Consider the following 22850-nt stretch of genomic DNA (forward strand, 5'->3'; position numbering starts at 1 on the left):
TATCTATTGAACTTACAGTAATATGGGATAAAATTTGAAATTTTGCCCTATAAATAGTAAAGATAAAGATGGATATTATGTTAAAGTCCTAAGTCATGCAGGCTTCCCGTGACCTTCAGGGGTTCATTCCTTCATTCATTCATATAGTTAATAATTGCTTGCACTGTGTCAAGCATTGTGCTAAGAACTATGTAAGGATTTTTCTTTCTTTCAAGTAGCTTATTCTTTAGTCTCTCAAAAAATGCAATTTTATTGAGCTAATGACTTTACCTGAAGATTCAAGGTCATATCAATATTAAACCCTAGACTGAAGTCTCTCTGGGCCACAAAGATTAAAAAAAAAAAAAAAAAACCCTCATTCAGAGGGAGTAGAATCAGGAAGAGCTAGCGTGTTTGAGTTTACCTGATGATGAGTGGGGGAACAGGACACCTCTCCTCAGTGATCAGGTCTCTCCTCCAAATGGAAAGGACCTGTGAAGAACAAGGACAGTCTTCTGGGTTCCTGATATAACGCCACAAAATAATTTAAAAGACTAGGTTTATGTCATTTATATTTTTAATTATGTCTTTAAAGATGTTATTGAGAATGAAATTTGCTGAAAAACTGCAAGAAGAATAAAAATACTTTAATACATTATTACAAATATCCTTCTGAGATTCATTTCCTTTCTCATATTTTCATTATTTTTATCTGGTTATTTGTTTATAGGTGATGTTTCTAGATATGCTTGTCTCATTTTGTACTCTTGTCATGATGAGAAATTCTTGTGGTGTTTCATGAGGAGACTTACCATTTAATTGATCAGAAAGCCTGATAATGTATTCTACTAATGTGACCCTTTATCTAAAAAGTTAAGAAAACTATAATACCCCAAATGAATAACATCATATTTTAAAAAGTCAGAATTTCCTTCCAAGATGCATCTTTCATTTCTTTACTGGGGTAAAGACCAAATTCCTTTCACCTGGAAACACAAAATATCATCTAGGTTGGGTTCTGACCAGCTTTGAGAAAAACACAAAGAAACACAGTGGAAGTTCTCCAATATCTACCATTATTACAATATCTACAAATGTCACCAAGGTAGCCTACAGAATGCTCCCTAAGCCTAATGATGTCAAATGGAAGCAGCTTCATTATTGAAAAGACTGTGACATTTCTTTCTTTAATAATACAGTAAATAGAAAACAGCATTTCTGTGGATAGTACCAATGAGCAATGTGCTCCTGAATTTATTATGCAAGGGGCAAAAATCCTGTGAAGGTGAAAAAGGAAAAGAAGTAAAGGAAAATATTGGGCGAAATGTGCATTCTTGGCTGTACCAGTGAGTAAAGAGATACGGGAGTTGGTGAAGGGAATAGCAGGAGAAAAGAAAAGAATTGGGAATTGAGTCAAAACAGGGGGTGGTCAGTGGAAAGGAAAGAACAAAAGATTGAGAAATAGAGGAAAGGGAATATTAAGGGATATTAAGTAAATTAGGTAAGATGAAGGAAGAGAGAAAAAAGTACGAGGAAGATGTGAAAATAAGTGAGCAAGGCAGGAGAGGGTGAGGGACAAATGTAAGAGGTCATCCCCCCAGGAGTCAGCAAACTAGAACCTGTAGGCCAAATCCAGTTTGTTGCCTTTTTTTGTAAATCAAGTTTTATTGGAATACATTCAGACCCGTTAATATCCATGCTATCTCTGGCTGCTTCTATACTACATTGACGGACTTCAGTTATTGTGATGGGGACAGTTGAGTCTCACAGCTAAAAAATATTCACTATCTGACTCTCCTGCAAAAGTTTGTAATCTAATCCTGCTGTTGGCAAACTTTAGTGTGCATCAGAATTATCTAGAGGGCATGTTAAAATAAAGATTGCTGGGGCACCTGGGTGGCTCAGTTGGTGAAGCATCTGGCTTCGGCTCAGGTCATGATCCCAGGGTTCTGGGATCAACCCCCACGTCGGGCTCTCTGGTCAGCAGGAGCCTGCTTCTCCCTCTCCCTGCCAATTCCCCTGCTTGTACTCTCTCTCTCTGTGTCAAATAAATAAATAAAATCTTTTAAAAAAATAAAGACTGCTGAACCCCATCCCCAGAGTTTCTGATTAAATAGATCTGGGGTGGGATCTCAAATTTTTATTTCTAGTAGGTTCTCAGGTGGTGCTGACACTGTTGGTCCAGGACCTGTGCTTTGAGAACCACTGCTCAAATCTTTACATTATGTCACACAAATACTGTTCTGAGTAAGGAATTTTGTGAAGAAAGGAAAAAGAAAACCAAACTTGATCCTCTTTTTTAGGTAAACATAGATGTATAGGTTGATATCACAATTCTTTACAGAGTATTTTTTTTAGATTTTTTTTTTATTTATTTACTCATGAGAGACAGAGAGAGAGAGAGAGAGAGAGAAGCAGAGGGAGAAGCAGGCTCCCAAAGAGCAGGGAGCCTGATGTGGGACTCGATCCCAGGATCCCGGGATCATGACCTGAGCCGAAGGCAGACACTTAACCATCTGAGCCACTCAGGCGCCCAGTGTTTTTTTTAAATTCTTAAACTGAATCTTTTTATAATGTTGGTTTCATTCTTAAAACAATTAGAATTGAATCTGATTTAGTTAAAAGCTTAGCTAATTGGTGGTTTATTCTTAAAAATGTATTATAGTTTGGTTTGATTCAACTTCCTGAAATGATGTTGGAATCTGTCAATGTTACTATTATATAGATATTATTGACTGTGTCCATTTTATGAGAATAACGTCTCCTCACCCATGGGTGGTTGCTCAGACCACTTCACGGCCTCTGCTTGGAGCCCCTGAGAAACTAAACCACAGGTGAATTGGGATCTTGCTTACTACTCACCCGCTTCACTCTCAGAATATACTAGAGTCTTCTGGCTCCAATTTCCCCATGGAATTGCAAGTTCTTCAATACTATTTCTCCTGGAGATAGTCATGAATGTTGTCCTGAGTGTAAGACCTTTGGGAATCATGATACCAAGGAATCGATCTTGCCTTTACCCTCCATCCCAAGCCCCTGAGATCTGTTTTTTGTTTTTTGGTTTTTTTACTTACAAGTAGTGCTGTGGTTTGCATAGTTATGATCTTCCTCTACCTGTGTCCTTAAATCTGTGCTCTGGCTGTGAATGTGGGCAACCAATTTTTAGCTCTAACTTGGCATGCTCCGTGCTTGCTGCACGGAAGTCCTGTGAGGGATAGAGAAATGTTTCTCTTATTCCTGCATCCTAGCGTTTACGGATATAAAGAGAAACATGATTTTGGAACCTGAAAGTGCCAGAGACACCTTCAGAATAGAATGAGTTCAACTTAGAATTAGCAGCTCTTTAAAACATGTCATGGTTTGATTCCACCATTGCTCTGAGTGGTTACTTCCTGGCACACACGTAACTGAGATAGGCAGAAGACGGGGGAAAAAATTCCATTTTTCCCCACAAGAAGACCACTAAATAAAGTTGAATTATATTTAATTCTGACTTGTTAGTTCTAGAGGATCTCCAGATTGTGTGAAAAGTTGCTATGTATGAGAAACTATATTATGGATATCAAAGAAGGATGTGCATAAATGTATGTCACATGCCTACCATACTATGGTGAATAAGTGGATGCTTAATAAATCAGTGATCGTTGTTGCAACAGACTTCCTTATCTTAATGAGTGTATGGTTCTTAGCTAAAAGGTGATGGTAAAATAAATAATTCAGGCAGTCCATGCTGTGCATGGCACTGTGTTTACTATAACATGTACACACCCAAACCAATTCCTCATTTGCATGAACCCATTGTAACAGGTTAAATATCAGTTGTCAGAAAATCCATGTGAAGCATGAACTGTCTGTACTTTGAACATTGTAGGGACTTTTAAAAAGGTTTTAAAGCAACCCTGTGATGAATTTTCCTATAAAGTAGGCTTATCTATCAAAATCACAGTGAGGAATCTTGTGGGTTTAAATGCTTCCAAATTCCTCTCTAATAATTTGAAAGTTATAATCAATGCCAGAGAAACTAAAATTGGATGTCATGTGCCACCTCTTTTCAGATATTCTTCCCATGATGTCTTTCCCCTTTTTTTTTCCTTCTCTTCCTGTTGGATATGGCTTCTCATGAGCTGTTGTTCTCAGCACTGCCTGGCTCAGCCATACCATTACCCTGATAAATGGAATGAGCAAAGGAGTCATCTGCTTCTGTTGCCCTACTATCAGCTTTCCATTCAAAGGACCCACTGCATGTGTTTGAAGTCAAATAGGAATAAGACCATTGGCAGACCCACACTCTGGGAGAGCAGCTGCAGTTGGGATCTATGTAGTAGGGTAGACCACCATTAGTGGTGAAATTTCACTGCAGAATTGTAAAGGTCTTGCTGTATGCAGTCCATTGTGGCAGAATTTTGATAGACAGGTGATGTGAAAAGTTAATGGGCAATTTGACTGCTACTCTCCAGTTCATTCAGGAAATTGCACTACAATGAAAACAGTGAAGGTCCACTTTCCAGTGAAGTTTTCACTGGGTTTAATGTTAGGAGAGATGACGGTCTTTCTGGTGTCAGATAGGGATGCAGCTTAGAAGGCAGTGGTGAATAGTTTGGTGGATTTAAGGTTTTTTCCAATTTCTTCTGAATTTCCAGAACTTTAATTCATACCAGTCTTGTTTCATGTATTAGTTTCCTATGGCTACTGCAGCAAATTACTACAGACTTAGTAGCATAAGAACACCACCAACTTATTGGAAGTGAGATTGGGAGATGGGTGAAATAGGTGAAGGGGATTAAGAGGTATGAACTTCCAGTTATAAAATATATAAGTCATGGGGATGTAAAGTACAGTATAGGGGAATATAGTCAGTAATATCATAACAACTTTGTAAGGTGACAGATGGTAACTAGATTTACTGTGATGATCATTTAATAATGTATATAAATGTCAAATCACTATATTGTATACCTGAATCTAATCTTATATGTCAACTACACTTCAATTAAAAAAAACCCACCAACTTACTATTTTATAGTTCTGGAGATAAGTCTAAAATTTAGTCTTAGTGGGTTAAAAATTAAGGTGTCAGCAGGGCTACATTTCTTCTGGAGGCTCTGGGAGAATTTGTGTCCTTGCCTTTTCTAGCATCTAGAGGTGGCCTGCTTTCCTTGGCTTTTGGCTCCTTCCTCCATCTTCAAAGTCAACAGTACACCGTCTTCCAACCTCTCTCTTTTTTTTCCTCTTTATTTCTGGCCAACTTTCTTATTGCCCCTTCCCTTTTATTTCCAATTTTCTGTATGTAGAGCTGTATTTAAGTTACTTAGATCAAATTTCTATCTATTATTCGCTCTGCTAATATATTAATGCTTACTTAACCGTGTTGCTCTTACTATTTCCTTTTTTTTTAACCTCTCCTCTTTCTTTTTATAATGAAAACAGACTTGTACTGACACCCTTTTTGACAGATTCATGAAGAATTCAAGGTTTTGCGTTTTAATTTTCAGTTTGGAATTACTCTTAGAGTTTCTAAACCTACCTTTTTTGAAAGTTCACTGTCTCCATATACTCCCCAAAAGAGGAACCTAGTGTTTTAATATTAGACCTAATTGCAAAAAGGTTTATGCTTTACAGTTTGCCTATTTCTTGACACATATATGCCATCATCATATTTTATAAAGCAAATGTTAGAGTGAAGTTACAAAACCCTTTACTCTTGCAGTTCTTGTTTTCTGTGATCTTTATTGGGAGAATTTATTTATTCCATTATTATGGGTTTTTAAATAGGAAAAAATATTGTGTGTATAGGATAATTAATCCTATTTATGTTATGTTAAATTTTGAGGAGACCAAAAATACTTCCCGGTATTTGGAAGATTGGCTGCATTTATAATGACTTTGATAACAAAAGAAGACATGTACATTGTGGGAAAAAATAGTTACTATATAGTTAAACAAAAATAAAGTGAAATATACCTCCGAGGAAATCCCTCCAGATTTTTTGTTTGTTTTATTTTGTTTTGAGAGAGAGAGATAGCGAGAGAGAACATGAGGAGGGAGGAGAGAGAGAAGCACGCTCCCCATTTAGCAGGGAGCCTGATGCAGGGCTCGATCCCAGGACTCTGAGATCATGACCGGAGCTGAAGGGAGATACTTAACTGACTGAGCCACCCAGGTTCCCCTGTTCCAGGTTTTTAAATATACAGATACTATTTTTTTTAAAGATTATAACTATTCTGGTCATGCTGTTTTCTGATCTACTCATTTTAATTGGCAAGATATTATAAACATTTTCTATATTATTTGACAACATTTTTATTAGCTGCATTGTGTTTTATGATATGGATATACTGTGATTTATTTTTAAAATGCTCTAGCGGACATTCCTGCAGCTAATTCCAGGAAAAGAAATTTGTAGGGCAACAGGCATTTTTACATCTTTTGATACATTAGTGGACCCAGATAGTCATAATCCAGAAGGTAATTTCACAAAACAGAGTTACTACACGTCCTTCCCTTCCAAGGCAAATACCATAGTGATGTAATTACTGTATTTTGTTTTTTAATTTCAGGTTACCTTGCACCTCGAAATCTTCCTAGTACTGGCTTCTTCCCATTCCTGCAAACCCTACTCTGTGACACAGACTCTAAATGCAAAGACACACCCTATGGTCCAAAAGATCTGCTTCGTAGGAAAGGAATTGATGATGCACTGTTTAAGGACAGGTAAGGGCACTTCCCAAATGTGTTCAGTTGTTTTGAGAGATCAGAATTTGTTTACTTATGAGATATTCAGGAAGCCCTCCTGGGTTAGATATAAGACTTTATTGTCTATGTCTGCAAATGTGGTGATCTAAATATGAGTGAATAAGCTGGGTACACATGGAAATTACCATGTTTATGTGGGAGTAAGCATGATCTATTTTAGATGGATTACCCAAACTTTGCTTTTTAAGCTGGGTGGCCAAGGCATTCCTCCTTAACTTCCCTCAGAGATTCTCTATTCCACCTCAAATTGTCAGTGTCACTTTGTCCTAAGCTTGGATCACAAGCTTCAGATATAGGGCAATGTTAGGGGGCATTATCTCCTGGAAACATGACATATTTATATTACTCTATGTGGTACTTCCAGATGTAACAGAAACCAGGAGATGCAAATAAGGAAACTAAAGTTCTAGAAATTGGAGGTGCCTGGGTGGCTTAGTTGGTTAAGCATCTGACTTCTGCTTGGGTTGTGATCTCGGGATCCTGGGATCAAGCTCCGCATCTGGCTCCGCACTCAGCGGGGAGTCTGCTTGTCTCTCCTTCTCTCTCTGCCCCTCCCCCCACTCATGCTCTCCCTGTCTCTCTCTCTCTCTCTCAATTGAATAAATAAAATCTTTAAAAAAAATAAATGAATAAAGTTCTAGAAATCAAAGTAAATTGAAAGTATACTTAATAAATAATCTTTAAATGAGGTTAATGTGTGTCCTATTTTATGGTGTGAGAGGCAGCTGAAGAATAAAGATAATCTAGACCATTTTCAACATGACTATAATCTCAATTTTCTGTTCTGGGATTCTAAACCTAAAGAGACTCCCAGGAACCCACCCGTCTGTAGAAATGAAAACTGAAAAAACTGTAGAACTGAAAAAGTATTGTTATCTGAGTCAACCATGAGACAATTCTGGTTAGAGATTTTTTTAAGTGTTTCTCAAGGAAAGATTACATTTATCTCTAATCAGAGATACTTGATCCTGAAATTTAATTTAACTTCCTTGGCATTTAACACTCTCTCTAGTAACATCATTATGATTTTGGTTATCAAATAATATGGGTGATACTTTCAGAGCGAGCAACTGTAAGCTGTTTAGCATAAAATAGAAACATGCCAAGAATTGTCATGGGCAATAGCTCGGAAAACACAATTGTTGAGTTGTTAACTCACATTGGTTTTGTTGTTTCAATAAGTTAATGAGTCTTAATGCTTAAAACATTCTGGTGTTCCTTCATTAATTTATTAATTTATTCAAGAAATAATGACTGAGAAATTTCTGTGTGCTAGGAACCATTCTAGGCGCTATGACACAGAAGTAAATCAGACAAATCCTCTACTTTTTTGTTACTTGCATTCTAATGGAAAAGCAAGCAAAAAAATGAGCAATCAAATAAATAAATAGCATAATTACTGATAATAACAATAGTGCTAGCAAGAAAAGAAAGCAGGTTATGGGCTAGAAGTTGAAAGGTAGGAAGTCAATAGCGTGGCAAGAGAAAGCCTCTGCTAGCAGGTGGCATTTGAGTAGAGACCAGCAAGGACAGGCAGAGACCAGCGACAGCATATGAAGAGAGTGTTCCAGGCAAAGCAGCAGCAAATAATCCTCAGGTGGTGGGTGATAAACCTGACCATTTAGAGAAACAGAAAGTTGGCTAATGTTGCTAAAACGTAGTGAGAGATGATACTTAGGGGTAGGGAATATGTCTAACAGAATCAATCTACGCAGAATCAAACATACAGGAAGAGGGAAGGGATTTGCATTTTATTTTTAGTGTAATGAGAAACCATTGGAAAGTGTTAAGCAGGGAGATGACATGACATATTATGTATGAAACCAGCATGTTCTAAGTATATACAAGCATTACCTCAACTAACACCTGCGTAACCTCTGCAAGAGGACCAAAACTAACTCGAGCCTATGCCTTCTTGTGTAATCAGAGTAGAGCTAAGACGGAAGCATGACATCTTGGTTGTTCAACATAACTCATAGTCTGTGTGTCCCCATGTGAGTGGTGAATTAGGCATGATCTGTGCCTATGTTCTAATAGGAAAGGGAATATATTAAACCAATCATCATAACTGGAGAGAGTACAATGAAGAGTACCAGAAGGATACTGAAGGGAAGACACCTTCCATATTTAAAGCACAGAGAGCTTTCAGGTGGATTAATCAGGTAGATCTTCACGAAGGGGTTGTTCCTGAGATAGACATTTCATGAACCAAGGGTTAGAACAGACATGGGAAATATTAATGTTCTTATTAACAAATTGGTTTGCAGGTCTAGCTGGGGCTGTCAACTTCATATCTTTCTTTTTCATGAAGAACCAAGTTACAATGAGGGAAACTGTTAACGATATCTAAGACTACAAATGTACCTTCCCAAAAAGGAATATTTTTCTGTCTGACATCGTAGAGAACCGCACTCACAGAGTTGCCTGAGATGAGCCACTGAGTTGGTTTTGGAACTAGAATCAAAGTCCAGCTTTATTTTATCCTCCGTTGATGATTCTCTGGACAGATGACCATGTGCACTTTTTTTGTTTTATTCTAACCCCCAGGTAGTTTGTCTAGCTCAAACTGTATATTGCTGTATATTCAGTATTTTCTCTAAACTACCAAGTAATTGGAACTTAATTTAGAAAATTATATACAATAATAAAATTGCATTAATGATATTTCCCACCATGCTATTAATTTTTATGGTTTATACGGCCGTGAAGTGAAACTGGGGCATGGCTACTGGGTAAGCAGTTCCACTAAATTGCTTCCCTTTGGTAAAGGAAGATTCACCAGCATAGCTTCATTAAGAAACAAAACAGTCTTCTTTTTCTGTTTTGTAAGTGCAGGGAAGAAAATGCCATCTTTGGCCTCATCAAAAGAGGCTCCCCATGTTTATTTTAATAGACCGCTCTTCTTCAAGATGCGGTCACACTGCTGCCTCTGCTTGCTGGCCAGTCGCCAAGTGTTTCGATGTTTTTGCATCGGCACCAGCCTTCTGTTATCAAATCCATACTTCTTTAGGCATTAGCTTCAGGATGAGGTGCTTTAAAATAAAAATCCAACACCATACTCAGCATCAACTTGAACTAGCTGTCTGGAAAAAGAAACATTATATTTACGGGTTTTCTTGCTCATTTGTACAACTGATGATCCAACATCACAAGACTTACCCTTGTGGTCCTTCCTCCCTCTGCACTGCCTCTAAGAATATATCAGAACAGTGGGAGCCCTTGACTGGGCCATCGTTCACACAGCTGGTGAAAGTTGAAAATCATCCTCCAGAGTTCACAGGGTTGTTATTGGGAGAAGTGGTTCAGCATTCCTGAGAATCCCGTGGGAGAACTGCCTCTATGGATTTGCTCCCCTCTCTCTGTCATGCCAACACACGTCCATGACCTGTGGTTTCCAAACTCATACCTCTGCTCCTATTGGCTTAGCCGAAACTTTTAATAGAGCTAACTGTATGTAACTCAGGGATAATTTTATTTTTTTTATTTTTTAAAGATTTTATTTACTTGTTTATTTGAGAGAGAGAGAGTGTGAGTGCAGGGAGGAGCAGAGGGAGAGGGACAAGCAAACTCAGCACTGAGCGCAGAGCCCGATGTGGGCCTCGATCTCCCAACCCTGAGATCACGACCCAAGCTGAAATCAAGAGTCAGATGCTTAACTGACTGAGCCACCCAGGCGCCCCCAGGCATAATTTTAAAATGCCAAGGCTTTTGTTTAGTACTGGAAACTATGGTTGTGTTTAGAAACTGACCTAAAGATATCACTGGGAACGTAAAGTAAGTGGAAGTAGAACAGATGTGTGTCCTCATTTGACTATAAGGATGACAGGGGATGTGTAAGTCACATGCTGTATTAACTTCAGAGTAATTTATAACCATTTTGTAACCATTTTAGAATCATTTAGTCATGTAAAAAATAAAGGGTTAAAGTTTTATCTATCAAAAAGCAAAGTGGGAGGATATCTTAACTGCCATGCAGGGTAAAAATTGTTAATTCAATGAGTAAGAATGTATTGAATGGGTACCGTGTGCTGGAGACTCTGCAAGTCAGGGCAGATACCAAGATGAATGAGTGTCCTGTGCTCTATACAAATTTCCAGTCAAGTGGGAGAAAGACAGACAGACAGACAGGTAAGCAGGTAAATTACCATATAACATGGTAAATGTGATGACTATTTGTTTAGATCTCATTCTGCCCAGAACATGAAACAAAGGGAGTGGATATGTTATTGGAAAGGAGAGAGGTTTGGGTGGGGCGATGTCAGGAGAGTTCCCTAGAGGCCTTTAAGGGTGTGATCATTAAGGACAGAGAGGGTGGTGGATCCCAGACTAGAGGAAGCTGTGTTTGAGATAGGCCACAGAGAAAGAATCCCAGAATTTAATGAAAGACAAATAAATAGAGGCCCTTGTATAGCTTGGAGAAATAGGCAAATAGTGATGGAAAAACATAAATACCCTTGTAATGTTGCCAGATTAATTGACCTGTTTCAGGACTAGGTAGAACAAACTTTGTGTAGTATCACCTGAAAGATACTGTGATATTATCTCCCCCATATTCTATTCGTTTCTGATACACTTCTACCCCCTAAGACATTTCCTCATCTGTCCATCATAGTACCTTTAAAAACTTTTAGAAAGGTATTAGTTCAGATATATATATCCAAAGTCCCTCCTAAGAATATAAAAAATATCCTAGGATGGAGGAACATATTAAAACATTTTCAAATCTTAACTGATAAAGATTTTTGGATTGGTTAGTGGGCCACCTAGAAAAGATGTATATTTTGAACATGGGCAGGCAGGGATTATATCTGAAGCACAGATGACCTTGAAAGAATGAACATTAGGATGAAATAGAAGAAAACAATGAAAAAAATTTAAGATTTTCCAGTGAATGACATCTGCTTGGCAGTAGCCAGGAAAGACAGCTGCATCAAATCAGTAAGGGGGCCTCAATGGCATACAGCGTCCTTATTTGTAGCTAAAAGTCAATAACGAATGTCGTCTGAAGCTGGGATCAGAACTGGCCTAGAGCACATCTCACATCTTCTTTCCAGGTGTCACTATATACCTGTGTAATTATTCTGGGGGAAAGGGGGGGAAAATATAAAAAGTTTAACTAACCCTAGAGGCAAAAAAGAATGTCAGAATTTTCTTTCTAGGACTTGCCATATGTGTCTTCCCTGAAAGCAATTCTTTTTATAGACAAAATTTACCATGGCACACATGGATACCACCTACACAGGTAATCTTCCCACTCACAGGAAATAGAGAGACATCCAGTATGAGTGCAGAAATTCTACCATTATAATGATATCTATAAATGTGACATTTCACAAATGTTACTGTTGGTAGACATGTCTGAGAAGACGTAAAATGTACTCTGGGCCTAGTTTCCCTTCCAGTATCTTAAATTTAACATTTGAATCTGAGCTCTTTCTTTTATTGAATTCCATTCCAAAATAGGGACCTATAAATGCCACTGAGGCAGAATCTACTTCTTCAGAAGCATACAGGAGAATCCCTTAGACATCTCCATGGTCCTGTACAAATGTCTGGGTCCCATAAAAGGTAGTTGATTGATCCCGTGGACCACTTAGAAATTTAATTCAGACTTTCTTGCCCCACCTAGAGGGTTGGATTTTCTGGACTCATGTGAGCCTGTGTGCTGGATTCAGGGGGCTTCTAAGTTTTGCATTTGCTTTAATATTCTTCCCAGAAATATCCAGTATGAGATAGATTCTTGGAGACTTCCTCAGAGCTTTTCGAGTTCTTGAATAGGATTTTTTTTCAGTATCTCTCATTCAAGCAACCTCTAAGAAATTGGAAGGATTTTTTTTTAAACATTTTCTTATTTTAATTCAATTAATTAACATATAATGTATTATTGGTTTCAGAGGTACAGGTCTGTGATTCATTGGTCTTATATAATACCCAGTGCTCTTTACATCATATGCCCTCCTTGAATAGGATTTTTAAGTCTCTGGAGTTCATCCTAGGGAGTGGGAGTGGGGATGAGTCATCACAGAATAAATTCACTTATCTGTAATAGCCTATTGCAGGGTTTCTCAACGTCAGCACTATTGTTACTTGGGGCCAGATAATTCTTTGTTGTGCTCTGCATTGTAGGATGGTCAACAGCATCCCTGTCCTTTACCCCTTAGATGACAGTAGCACCACCCCCCCCAGTTGTGACAAGCAAAAAAATGTATCTCCAGTCATTGCCAAATGTCTGTTGGGAGGAGGGGCTAAAATTGCCCCCAGTTGAGAACCACTTGTCTAATGAAAAGGTGAAGGAAAATGTTTAAGGTAGCAAGAGCTTTGAATTAAGGTTGTGATTCTAGAATCTTGCTCTTTAAGAAACACAAATTAGATCTCTGATTTAGCAGCCCCTGTCATGTGTTCTCATCGTCCCCTGTGCATGTTCTTACTTAGCTATTATTATTAGTGTATTATAATCTCAACTCCTTATTTGATTTTTCCATTATGTTATATATAGTGGGAATTTAATAAATGTTGGCATGTTAATCAATGAATATGGTAGGTACAGTGCATGATTATACATTATTGTCTGCCATGCCATTCCTGGGTGTTTTCTCTGTAAGGACCTTTGCAGAAACAGATATGCAGCAATGGAGGACAGGCTAAGCTATTAAAAAAATATATGCTTCCGTAGCTATCTGTTCTTCCAAATGATATTCCTTATTATCTAGTATTCAATGCTTGCCATGTGCTAGGCATCCTCCCATCTGCCAGTGCAGTACACTGTAGTCTTTTCTGAAGAATTTTACAGCTTGAGAAGGGGAAAACTGATCATCACTACAAATAGAAAACTCCTTTTATAAGTACACTTATAAATAAATAATAAAATGAAGAAGGGATTACAAAACCCACAAAACCCTGGGTGAGATCCTTTGCCTTGTCCTACCTCACTAGCCAATGCTTACAGGTCCAGATCTGTGAATAATAAGGGTACATCCATTTGGTGTCCAGAGATCTTGCATTTTCTAGTATTCCAGAGGGACTATATCTGGAGCACAGATGCATAAGAATGGGACTTCAGCTCCAACCTAAAGGCTGTGTCTGTGCCATCATTTTTTGACAGTTAATATTGGTGAGTGCCCATAATGACAGGGCCCAGACAGGCACTGGATAAGTCCTGTATAGTAGCACTCACAGCTCTTGCAAGGTAGATGTATCATTCCTAATTTGCAGATGAAGAAGGCAATGACTGAGGTGTTTTAGGAAGTGGAAGAGCGGGGATTCCCAAAGGTATCTTCTAACTCCAAAACACTTTCTGCCACACCCCAGCATTACTGTCTCTTTTTATTTAATAAGCCATCTGATCTAATGGTCTAATACTGTGCTAGGTGTTTGGTATAAGAAGACGAATGACACATGGTACCTACTTCCAAAGACATCACTGCCTAAAATGGAGAAGTGGCAGGAATAGGTACACAAACAAACACAATGCACTAAAAATCAGTATGAAATAAGTATGTACCAAGTGCTTAAATTGTCTGAAATCATGGAAAGAGTACTGTTTCTCACCTGTCATTCCAAGAAGCATGTAGCACTCTGCCTATAAGTGTGGTCATGCTAATGAGAAAGTTCAGAGATTACCGTTAACTCAGTAGTACTGGCTACCTTCCTGCCCTGCATTAGTAATTTAATAAGGACTTAAAAAAATTAATTATCTTTGCTTGGGGGAAGTAAACAATATATAATCTTAATTCATCTTTTTACCCACAGTGCTCTCTTGTACATTTATTTTGTAATTTCCATTTTAAGAGTTTAGAAACAATAATTTCTGTTGTGCAGTGACAGTGGACACATGCCATCACACCACATTTTGCAAATGCAAAATAAAACTGGGGGGAATTTGTAAGCAGTTGAACAGCAAAGCCCACTTGATATCCTGATCTCTCACCCCAACAAAAAGGCACACAGCAAGGCCACATACAAGGAGAGGGTATCACCTCCCCACTCCAATATGTATGAATGGGTGACAATGTAACCATGGGTACTTCCTGGTCAAGGACAGGTCCTATTTGAAGAGAGGCCTCCATAGTTAGTTGTCTGGAAGCAGCCATTTTACAGTTGAGCAAATTCAGACCTGCTGAGCCAGCGGCTTGCTGGGAAAGGGAGGAGCTTGTCTTTGTTTGGTCTTTAAAGAATATTTGAAGGAATAGCTTTAGGGTGCTTCTCTGAATGTGGGAAGATGGGCAAGATGTCTTCTGTCTAGTATGCAGCTTTTGCTTCTCTAAACTTATATTTTCTTAGTTTCCTATCACTTCTTCTATTTTTCTCTCCCACTCCCATATATTATTTAGTCTCTGTTTTCTCTTGCTTCTTCTTTGCTCATGTTGATCTTTGTCATTCTCCCTTTGGTTTTTGTTGCTGTCCCTATTCCTTAAAATTTTTATGAAGGCAGTTTTCCCCTTTATTTTTAAAATGTGTTGATATTCAGTAGACTTCCTTATAGTATTTCAAGCCTAACTAAAAAAAAATGTTGAGAAAAAGAAAAGTGAACCCGACTTTCTCAAACTTTCTGAAACTTCTGTTGAGAGAAGGGAAAATGTATAGGTCAGTTCTTATTTTTATCTAAGCAGTTTTCCCATCCAAATAGTCAGCATAAGGAATGTAAAAAGATTTAGGGGAATACAGTCATGGTCATGAATAATTCAAATATACATTAAGAATGCAGAACTTTTGGAGCAACCAGTACATTTTATAGAGAATATTGGGAAAACACTAGGGAATGAAAACAAATATCACCTCTTTTTATCATTTTTACTAAAAGGACACACTAAAAAAAAATCCCAATTATAAATCACAAAGTACCCTGGAACCATGATTCAGATCTTACTTCTAAAAAGGAGGTTAAATTGAACCACAGCAGTGAGTAGAACTTCTTGCTTTTCACTATTATATTTTCATATCCATCCTTATATACCTTACATAAGCTTTTTTATAAACAACTATGCGAAATTCACCAACTTTTAGGAATTCCAAAAAGTATTCACATCCAGGCATCTGAACTGATTTCACTCTCGAAATATATACATTTATTTTAGGCACTTACTTTAAGTATATCAGGTTTTCAAGAAAATATGATTATCTCCATTTTGATAATCAACCAAACAGGCAGTGAATTTTTCAAAAAGAAGGTTACTAAAGGTCCAGTCATGTTTTCTTCCAAAAGCTAGTGTGATCACGATGTATGGAGATTCCTGGCACCACAATGCTATTATTACCACATTGATACATTCAGTACAATGAAAGATCTACTTACATCATTATACATTCCTTTAACACCTGGTGCCACCTGTAATGACAACAGCCACAGAACTTGGCACAGACTGGATACTCAATAAATGTGTGTTCTTTCCTTTCTTCCTTGAATCTGTCTTATAAGTATTCAGTTTTGATAGTCTTCAAAATGCCATCTATAATTTAACATATAAAACTTATTTTTCTTTCAAGGTTGACAAATAAGCATACCTTTGTTTCAGTCCCTGAAGCACCCTTGGGCTCTTATCTGTTTGAGATTCATCATCTTTTTAAAAGAATATATATATAAAAAAATTAAAAATAAAAGAATATATATATTCTATATATATTATATATACATGTGTGTCTCATGATTACTTTCAATATTTAGCACTAATGTCTTTTTAAAATAATTTCCTTTTTATAAGATTAAAATTAAAATAACTATTTTAAACTTCATCTAGGCCATTTTCTCTGAATAAAAATTTACCTTGTAGGAGATCTTATATACTCACTGGTGTATGGTTAGGTGAGTTCTTCCATTATGATGCTAGAAAGTAGATTAAAAATTTGAAAGTCCTTGGAGAGCCCTGGAATCTGCCACATAATACATTGCTGTAACTAACTGAAATTAATGTGGGTGAAGCTATAGAGTTCTTGCTTTTTCTTCACTAGTGAAATTCTGAGAAAGTCATCCAACCTGGAGAAGGACAGCAATTTATCACTCCAGAGCACCAAAGTTCCAGAAGGAAGGCACACCTCATCGGGTAAGCTATTCTCTTCTGTCGAGTTTAGAGCAGGCCTCTTGGAACAGCCAGCAAGCTCTAATCTTTGAAAGGGTCATGCTTTTAACTTTTCAAACAGAGATGGAATGCCTAGAATATTCCCAAGAGATTCTAAATGTTCCTTAAGGTTGCCTGAGTGTGGCAGTGCAATTATGCAAAGTTCTTGAGAATAATTGGAAATTAAGTTCTTACTAAAATACTTTCTAGGAGCAAAAGCCTAGGTGGTACAAAATAATGATGTTGAGCATCACACACTTCCCCAGAATTGGCTAGGGGCTCCAGTCGTCTGCGATTAGATGGTGCTGGGATGGTTAGAAAGCCCAGTAATAAAAAAATTACCATTTGCAACAATATGGATGTACCTAAAAGGTATAACATTAAGTGAAATAAGTCAGAGGAAGATAAATACCATATGATTTAAGAATTTAAGAAACAAAACAAATGAACAAACGAGGGAAAAAGAGAAACTAAAAAACAGATTATTGAATACAGACAACAAACTGGTGGATGCCAGAGGGGAGGTGAGTGGGGCGGGTGGGGTGAAACAGATAAAGGGGATCACTCACCCTGGTGAGCACTGAGTAATGTATAGAATAGTTGAATCACTATATTGTATGCCTGCAACTAATATAATACTGTGTGTTAACTGTACTTCAATTTTAAAAAAAGTTATTGGATGCAATCTAGAAATTTGCCCAAATTTCTCATTTTACAAAGGAGGACCCTGAAGCCCCAAAAAAAGTCACATGCCCTGTCTGTGCTTACCCTAGACCTGGTTCTAGACCAACAGCCAAGCTGGGACTCTTTCCACTGCGCCCTCCTTCCTCCGCCTCAGTGCTCAGTATTCCAGTCTCTCAGTGGGACTGTGTGCTTCCTTCGTAGCCAGGCCAGGGGCACTTCACGCTTCACTGTTCAGAAAACCTTCCGGCTGAGCTGCCTGAGCCTTACACCAAGTAATTCTGATGCAGATAGTCATGAGACACTCATTAGAAGCCATAAATTGGGAATAAACTCTCAAAACAGCAGGACTGTTTTACATTCATTTGACAAATATTTATTGGATGACTGCTATCATGTAAGCTCAGTCCTATGTCCTGGGGATATATTAGTGAATGGAACAAAGATTCCTGTGTCTTTAGAACATGACTGGTGCTCTGGAAAAAAAAAAGAAGTACTGTTAAAAATGCCATAGGATATATAAGATTCTATAACATTGTGTAAGTTGGTATAGCCACTGTGGAAAACAGTATGGAGATTCCTCAAAAAATTAAAAATAGAAGTGCCACATGATCCAATAATTCTACTACTGGATATTTACTCAAATAAAATGAAATACTAATTTGAAAAGATACATGCACCCCTGTGTTTATTGCAGTATTATTTACAATAGTCAAGACATGGTAGCAGCCTGAGTGTTCACTGATAGGTAAATGGATAAAGAAGATGTGCACACACACACACACACACACACAGATATACACACACTGGAGTATTATGCCACCATAAAAAAAGGATGAGCTCTTGCCATTTGCAACAACAGGAATGGACCTAGAGGGTATTATGCTAAGTGAAATAAGCCAGACTGAGAGAGACAAATACCATATGATTTCATTCATAAGTGGAATCTAAAAAACAAAACAAATGAATAAACAAACAAGAAGAATCAGACCTATAAATACAGAGAACAAACTGATGGTTGCCAGAGGGAAAGAGGTAGGGGAACGGACAAAATAGGTGAAGGGGTGTGGGAGATACAAGCTTCCATTTATGAAATAATTAAGTCATAGCAATAAAGGTCACAGAATAGGGAATAGGGAATAAAATTGATATTGTAATAGTGTTGTCTGATGACAGATGGCAGCTACACTTGTGGGGAGCACAGCATAACATATAGAGAAGTTGAGTCACTGTGTTGTATGCCTAAAACTAATGTAACATTGTATGTGAACTATAGGCAAACAAACAAAAAAACCATGACATTAAATAACATACCAATGCAAATAACCAAATGGCAAAGATCCTGTGTTAATGTAGTAGGAATACAGTAGTGAGTGGTTCTGAGGAGTTAATGTTCTGTTGTGAATGATCTGAGGGTATTTGGCTGAGTAGCTTAAAGCACAGTAGAAATAAGATCATAGTGTTGTGGTCCAGTAAGGTTTGCTTTGCTCAGTAGCCACAGATTATGTTTCTACCCTGGCCACTCATCTCACAAATGTATTGCCTGATCCAGAGGAATCAATTGGTAAATTCTTCAGCCCCACAGGCATCATAACAAAACCTAGGCCCTCCTGATGATAGATCACTGTATCTTTGAATACTAAGATTCTTTGCTGTGAGTATAACAAAGTATTTCTGTCCAAAATTTATAAAAGGTAACATACTGGCTTACTGAACATCCATGCTATAGGTATGAACATAATCTTCTAGCTAATGCTCCTAACCTGGAATACCCTGCCACATCATAAATAGTACTAGATGAAGCTACTTTGAGAATTACTTAATTAGAGTATACTGTAGTTTGGACTAGTTGCTTCATCCCATTTATTTGATCTGAAATATCTTTCAGAAAACACTTTGGGGAGGAAAGAATTTATGATCCTAAGCAGATTTCAGCCTCCCAATTGAATAATTAAAAAGAAAACCATTATCACCAGATGTGCATTGGCAGATCCTTTGAACAGATGCTAGATATGATGGATCTGTGGAGCTTGTTAGGCACCTCAAATTCTCTAGGCCTGCACAGAAATGATTCATGTTATTAGGCAATAATATTGGTGATGAAGTTTAATGACATAAACTGGAATGAAAGCAAATGACATCTAAAGGGTTTGGAAAAAACCCAAGAGCAGACCAAAACCATCACAATTTTATGTGAAAAGAAATAATGACGGAATTTGCCATTTTGCCAGTACATAACTTTCATGGAAGATGCATATTTGAGCACATTCTTGCTGTGGGGGTTGTAAGGGCACAAGTGATATTTATGGATTCTTATGTGAATCTGCCCATTTTTGTGTATCTGTTTAGAATGCTAATCTGTTCTTTCTTCTGTTACAGCTACAGTATTTCCCAGTCCAAGTTCTGTTTTGGAAAATACTGGAACAGATACTTTCAATGGCAGTCAAGTCCTTGCCCGGATCCTTAGTTTGGAAAAGGTAATTTCACTCAGTTTTGTAATGGACTGATAATAAATAGCAGTTGAACAAATGCCTCTGAGGTTAATAAAAGGATCTCCCAAGTAGGAAGAGATTTGGGACCCCTCCCATTTGGAGTGTATCTCAGGAAGATTCTTTTCTCAGGAGCTCTTCCATAAAAAAGCTTAATTTTCAGACATTCTGAATTCTTTAACATCTTGGACATTTATTTCTCTGTTAAGTGCCTTAATCAAATTTAAGATTTTCCTTTAGTAAGAAATAAGGTAGCATTATATATAATCTTCTAATTTTCTGAAACAGGGAAAAAAAAAGGTATATGACAGCAAATGAAGCTTTAATACTCACTAAACTTGATGCCTCATCCATACAGATAATGCCTTTGGAAAATTTGGAGCTATGGAAAACATCTCCCTAAGTAGTAAAATCCTTTTCTTTAGCATGTTTTGGAGAGTTTACCTATAGATCCTTCATATTTTAAGATTCCAGAATGCAAAAAAGAAAAAAAATTCTATCAGAGGCATAAACTGGCAGCCTGTGAGCTAAATGTGTGTGTGTGTGTGTGTATGTGTGTGTGTGTGTGTAAGGACTTTAGGAAATTGAATTTGGATGCCTTTAGGCAGAATGGGTACCCTTCTGTTGACTACAATCCCCACTTTTCCTTATTGTCTTTCATTCAGCCAGATTCATACGTTTATTTGGCTGACCCTTGCTTTATGTGCTCTTCAGAAATTAAAAAGGGATCACTTTTCAACATTTGCTAATAGACTGTCTCTGTCACTCACTGTCTCTCTTTGTCATACACACATATGAATTTTAAATAATGTATTTATGTTTTATGCAGTAGACATTTCTTCCACCTGGATGGAACATAGGATATAGGACATAGCTTTACTTTTATTCATATTCCAGTGATCATAACCTCTGCTGCTTAATATGTCTCTGTTAGTTACCTTTGAATTAACATTCTGTGTAAGTGAGGCATCTCAATAAACTGGTTTATGTAAATAAGCCAAAGGACAACATAAAAAAGAATTCCAAGAAAGACACTATTACCCATCAAGGCAATTATGCCAGTGCTGGCTAAAATATAAGACTTTCCCATTCAGTTTATCTAGATGTTGAAAGTCTAGTTCCAACAAGAATAATATTTGAGATACCTGTAGCTCCCTATTTGGCATAAAAAAAAACCCCAATATGCCCAGTTAATTCCAATTTAAAGGCTTCCTAAATCAGACCAGTATGTAAATTGGAGAAAGTTATTTTATTCCATTCTATTTCTTACATATTAGTTCCTAGAAGCACAAAGTCTTCACTGGATCTGTTAAATTCTTTAATATCTAGAGTAACATTGCTATTCTCAAAAATACCGCTTCATTGTATTGAAACTCCCAAGTTCTCTTTCTCATATGGAATGAAATTTCAGAATTTTGTGAGGCAGCACAGAGTCATATATCCAGTGGAGATAAGTCAAAAATGAATTTTCTATGTATAGATACATATTTTTAGAGTACTTGGAGCAGGGAAGGGATGTAAAAATTAGGATGACATATTGATGCCTGTGTCAGCAATCTCTCTGATTCTTGTTGCTTTCTCTTTACTGCTTTTTGCAACCCTTGCAAAAATGAGTGGAGAAATCATTTTGGAGTGACTTTATGTGTAATGTTAAGAAAGAGGTATGGATGAATGACTAGAAGACTTAAGTGGATCCTGTCTTGCTCTATTCACTTAGAAGTTGCGTCACTCTGGAAGGCAGAGTATAGCTTTTGTGACAGAATCTTAAAGGGGAAGGTAAAGTTAATTGGTCCTCACCTCACAGGGTTATAAGAATTAATTGTTGGGGGGGCGGAGCAAGATGGCGGAGGAGTAGGAGACCTAGATTTCGTCTGGTCTCAGGAATTCAGCTGAATAGGGATCAAACCATTCTGAACACCTACGAACTCAACAGGAGACCGAAGAAGAGAGTAGCAACAACTCTCTGAACAGAAAAGTGACCACTTTCTGGAAGGTAGGACGTGCGGAGAAGTGAATCCGAGGCGATATTCGGGAGGATAGACGGCGGGGGAGGGGCCTCCGCCGGCCGCTTCTGGCAAGTGCTAGAGCCCCGGAGCACAAAATCGGACCTTTTAGAAGTTGGCTCCGTGGAGGGACGTCGCTGCAGTGGCTAAGCGGGGGGTGGAATCCTCCCGGGACAGTGTGGTCTCAGGACCCTTGGGGTCACAGAGAGACCGGGGGTGCCTGAGTGCGCCAGAGCTCCCAGGTATCGGAGCGGGGAAGCCGGCTGCAGAGACGGAGCAGAGTCGCGGGCTCTCAGCTCGGGGTTGCCATAGACTGTGACCCGCGGCCCAGTCGGGGCACGGCTCCTCCAGCAGGGACCCAGCAGGCGGCAGATCCGGGGAGACTCCCCTTCCTTCCCGGGGAGGAGTGGTGCGGGAACGCACTGCAGGGATCTGCTGGGTTTGGAGACTCTGTGCGGGGTCGGGTGCCAGAGATAGCAACGCTCGGTCACAGGCCAGGTGAGCACGGAGTGCGGCCAGAGACCGGGGACACGGGAGTGACTGCTTTTCTCTGGGGGCGCACTGAGGAGCGGGGCCCCGAGTTCTCAGCTCCTCCGGGTGGAGATTGGGAGGCCACCATTTCTGCCCTAGTCCTCCAAGGCTGTACGGAGAGCTTGCAGGGAACAAAAGCTCCTGAGAGCAAACCGGAGCAGCTTCCTTAGCCCGGACCCACAAGGGCGGGGCAATTCCGCCTCCGGCAAAGACATTTGGAAACCACAGCAACAGGCCCCTCCCCCAGAAGATCAGCACAAACAGCCAGCAAGCCAAGACCAAGTTGATCGATCAAGGAGAACGGGAGAACTCCAGCGCTAGGGGAATACTGCACATAGATTCATGGCTTTTTTTTTTTTTTT

General features: G+C 38.5%; 1 protein-coding gene across 1 annotated transcript in view; it reads left to right on the plus strand.

Moving 5' to 3' along the window:
* ABCA12 (ATP binding cassette subfamily A member 12) overlaps positions 1–22850 on the plus strand; it is a 177196-nt gene that overhangs the window by 49357 nt on the left and 104989 nt on the right. The window contains exons 3-5 of the mRNA XM_025892081.2: positions 6537–6690; positions 16678–16769; positions 19845–19942. Coding sequence (XP_025747866.1) covers positions 6537–6690; positions 16678–16769; positions 19845–19942 — 344 coding nt within the window. The remainder of the gene's footprint in view (positions 1–6536; positions 6691–16677; positions 16770–19844; positions 19943–22850) is intronic.

Source organism: Callorhinus ursinus, unplaced genomic scaffold (assembly GCF_003265705.2).
Source record: "Callorhinus ursinus isolate GAN/ISIS: 27379988/994484 unplaced genomic scaffold, GSC_fseal_2.0 scaffold2, whole genome shotgun sequence".
In the NCBI taxonomy this organism is placed as follows: domain Eukaryota; kingdom Metazoa; phylum Chordata; class Mammalia; order Carnivora; family Otariidae; genus Callorhinus; species Callorhinus ursinus.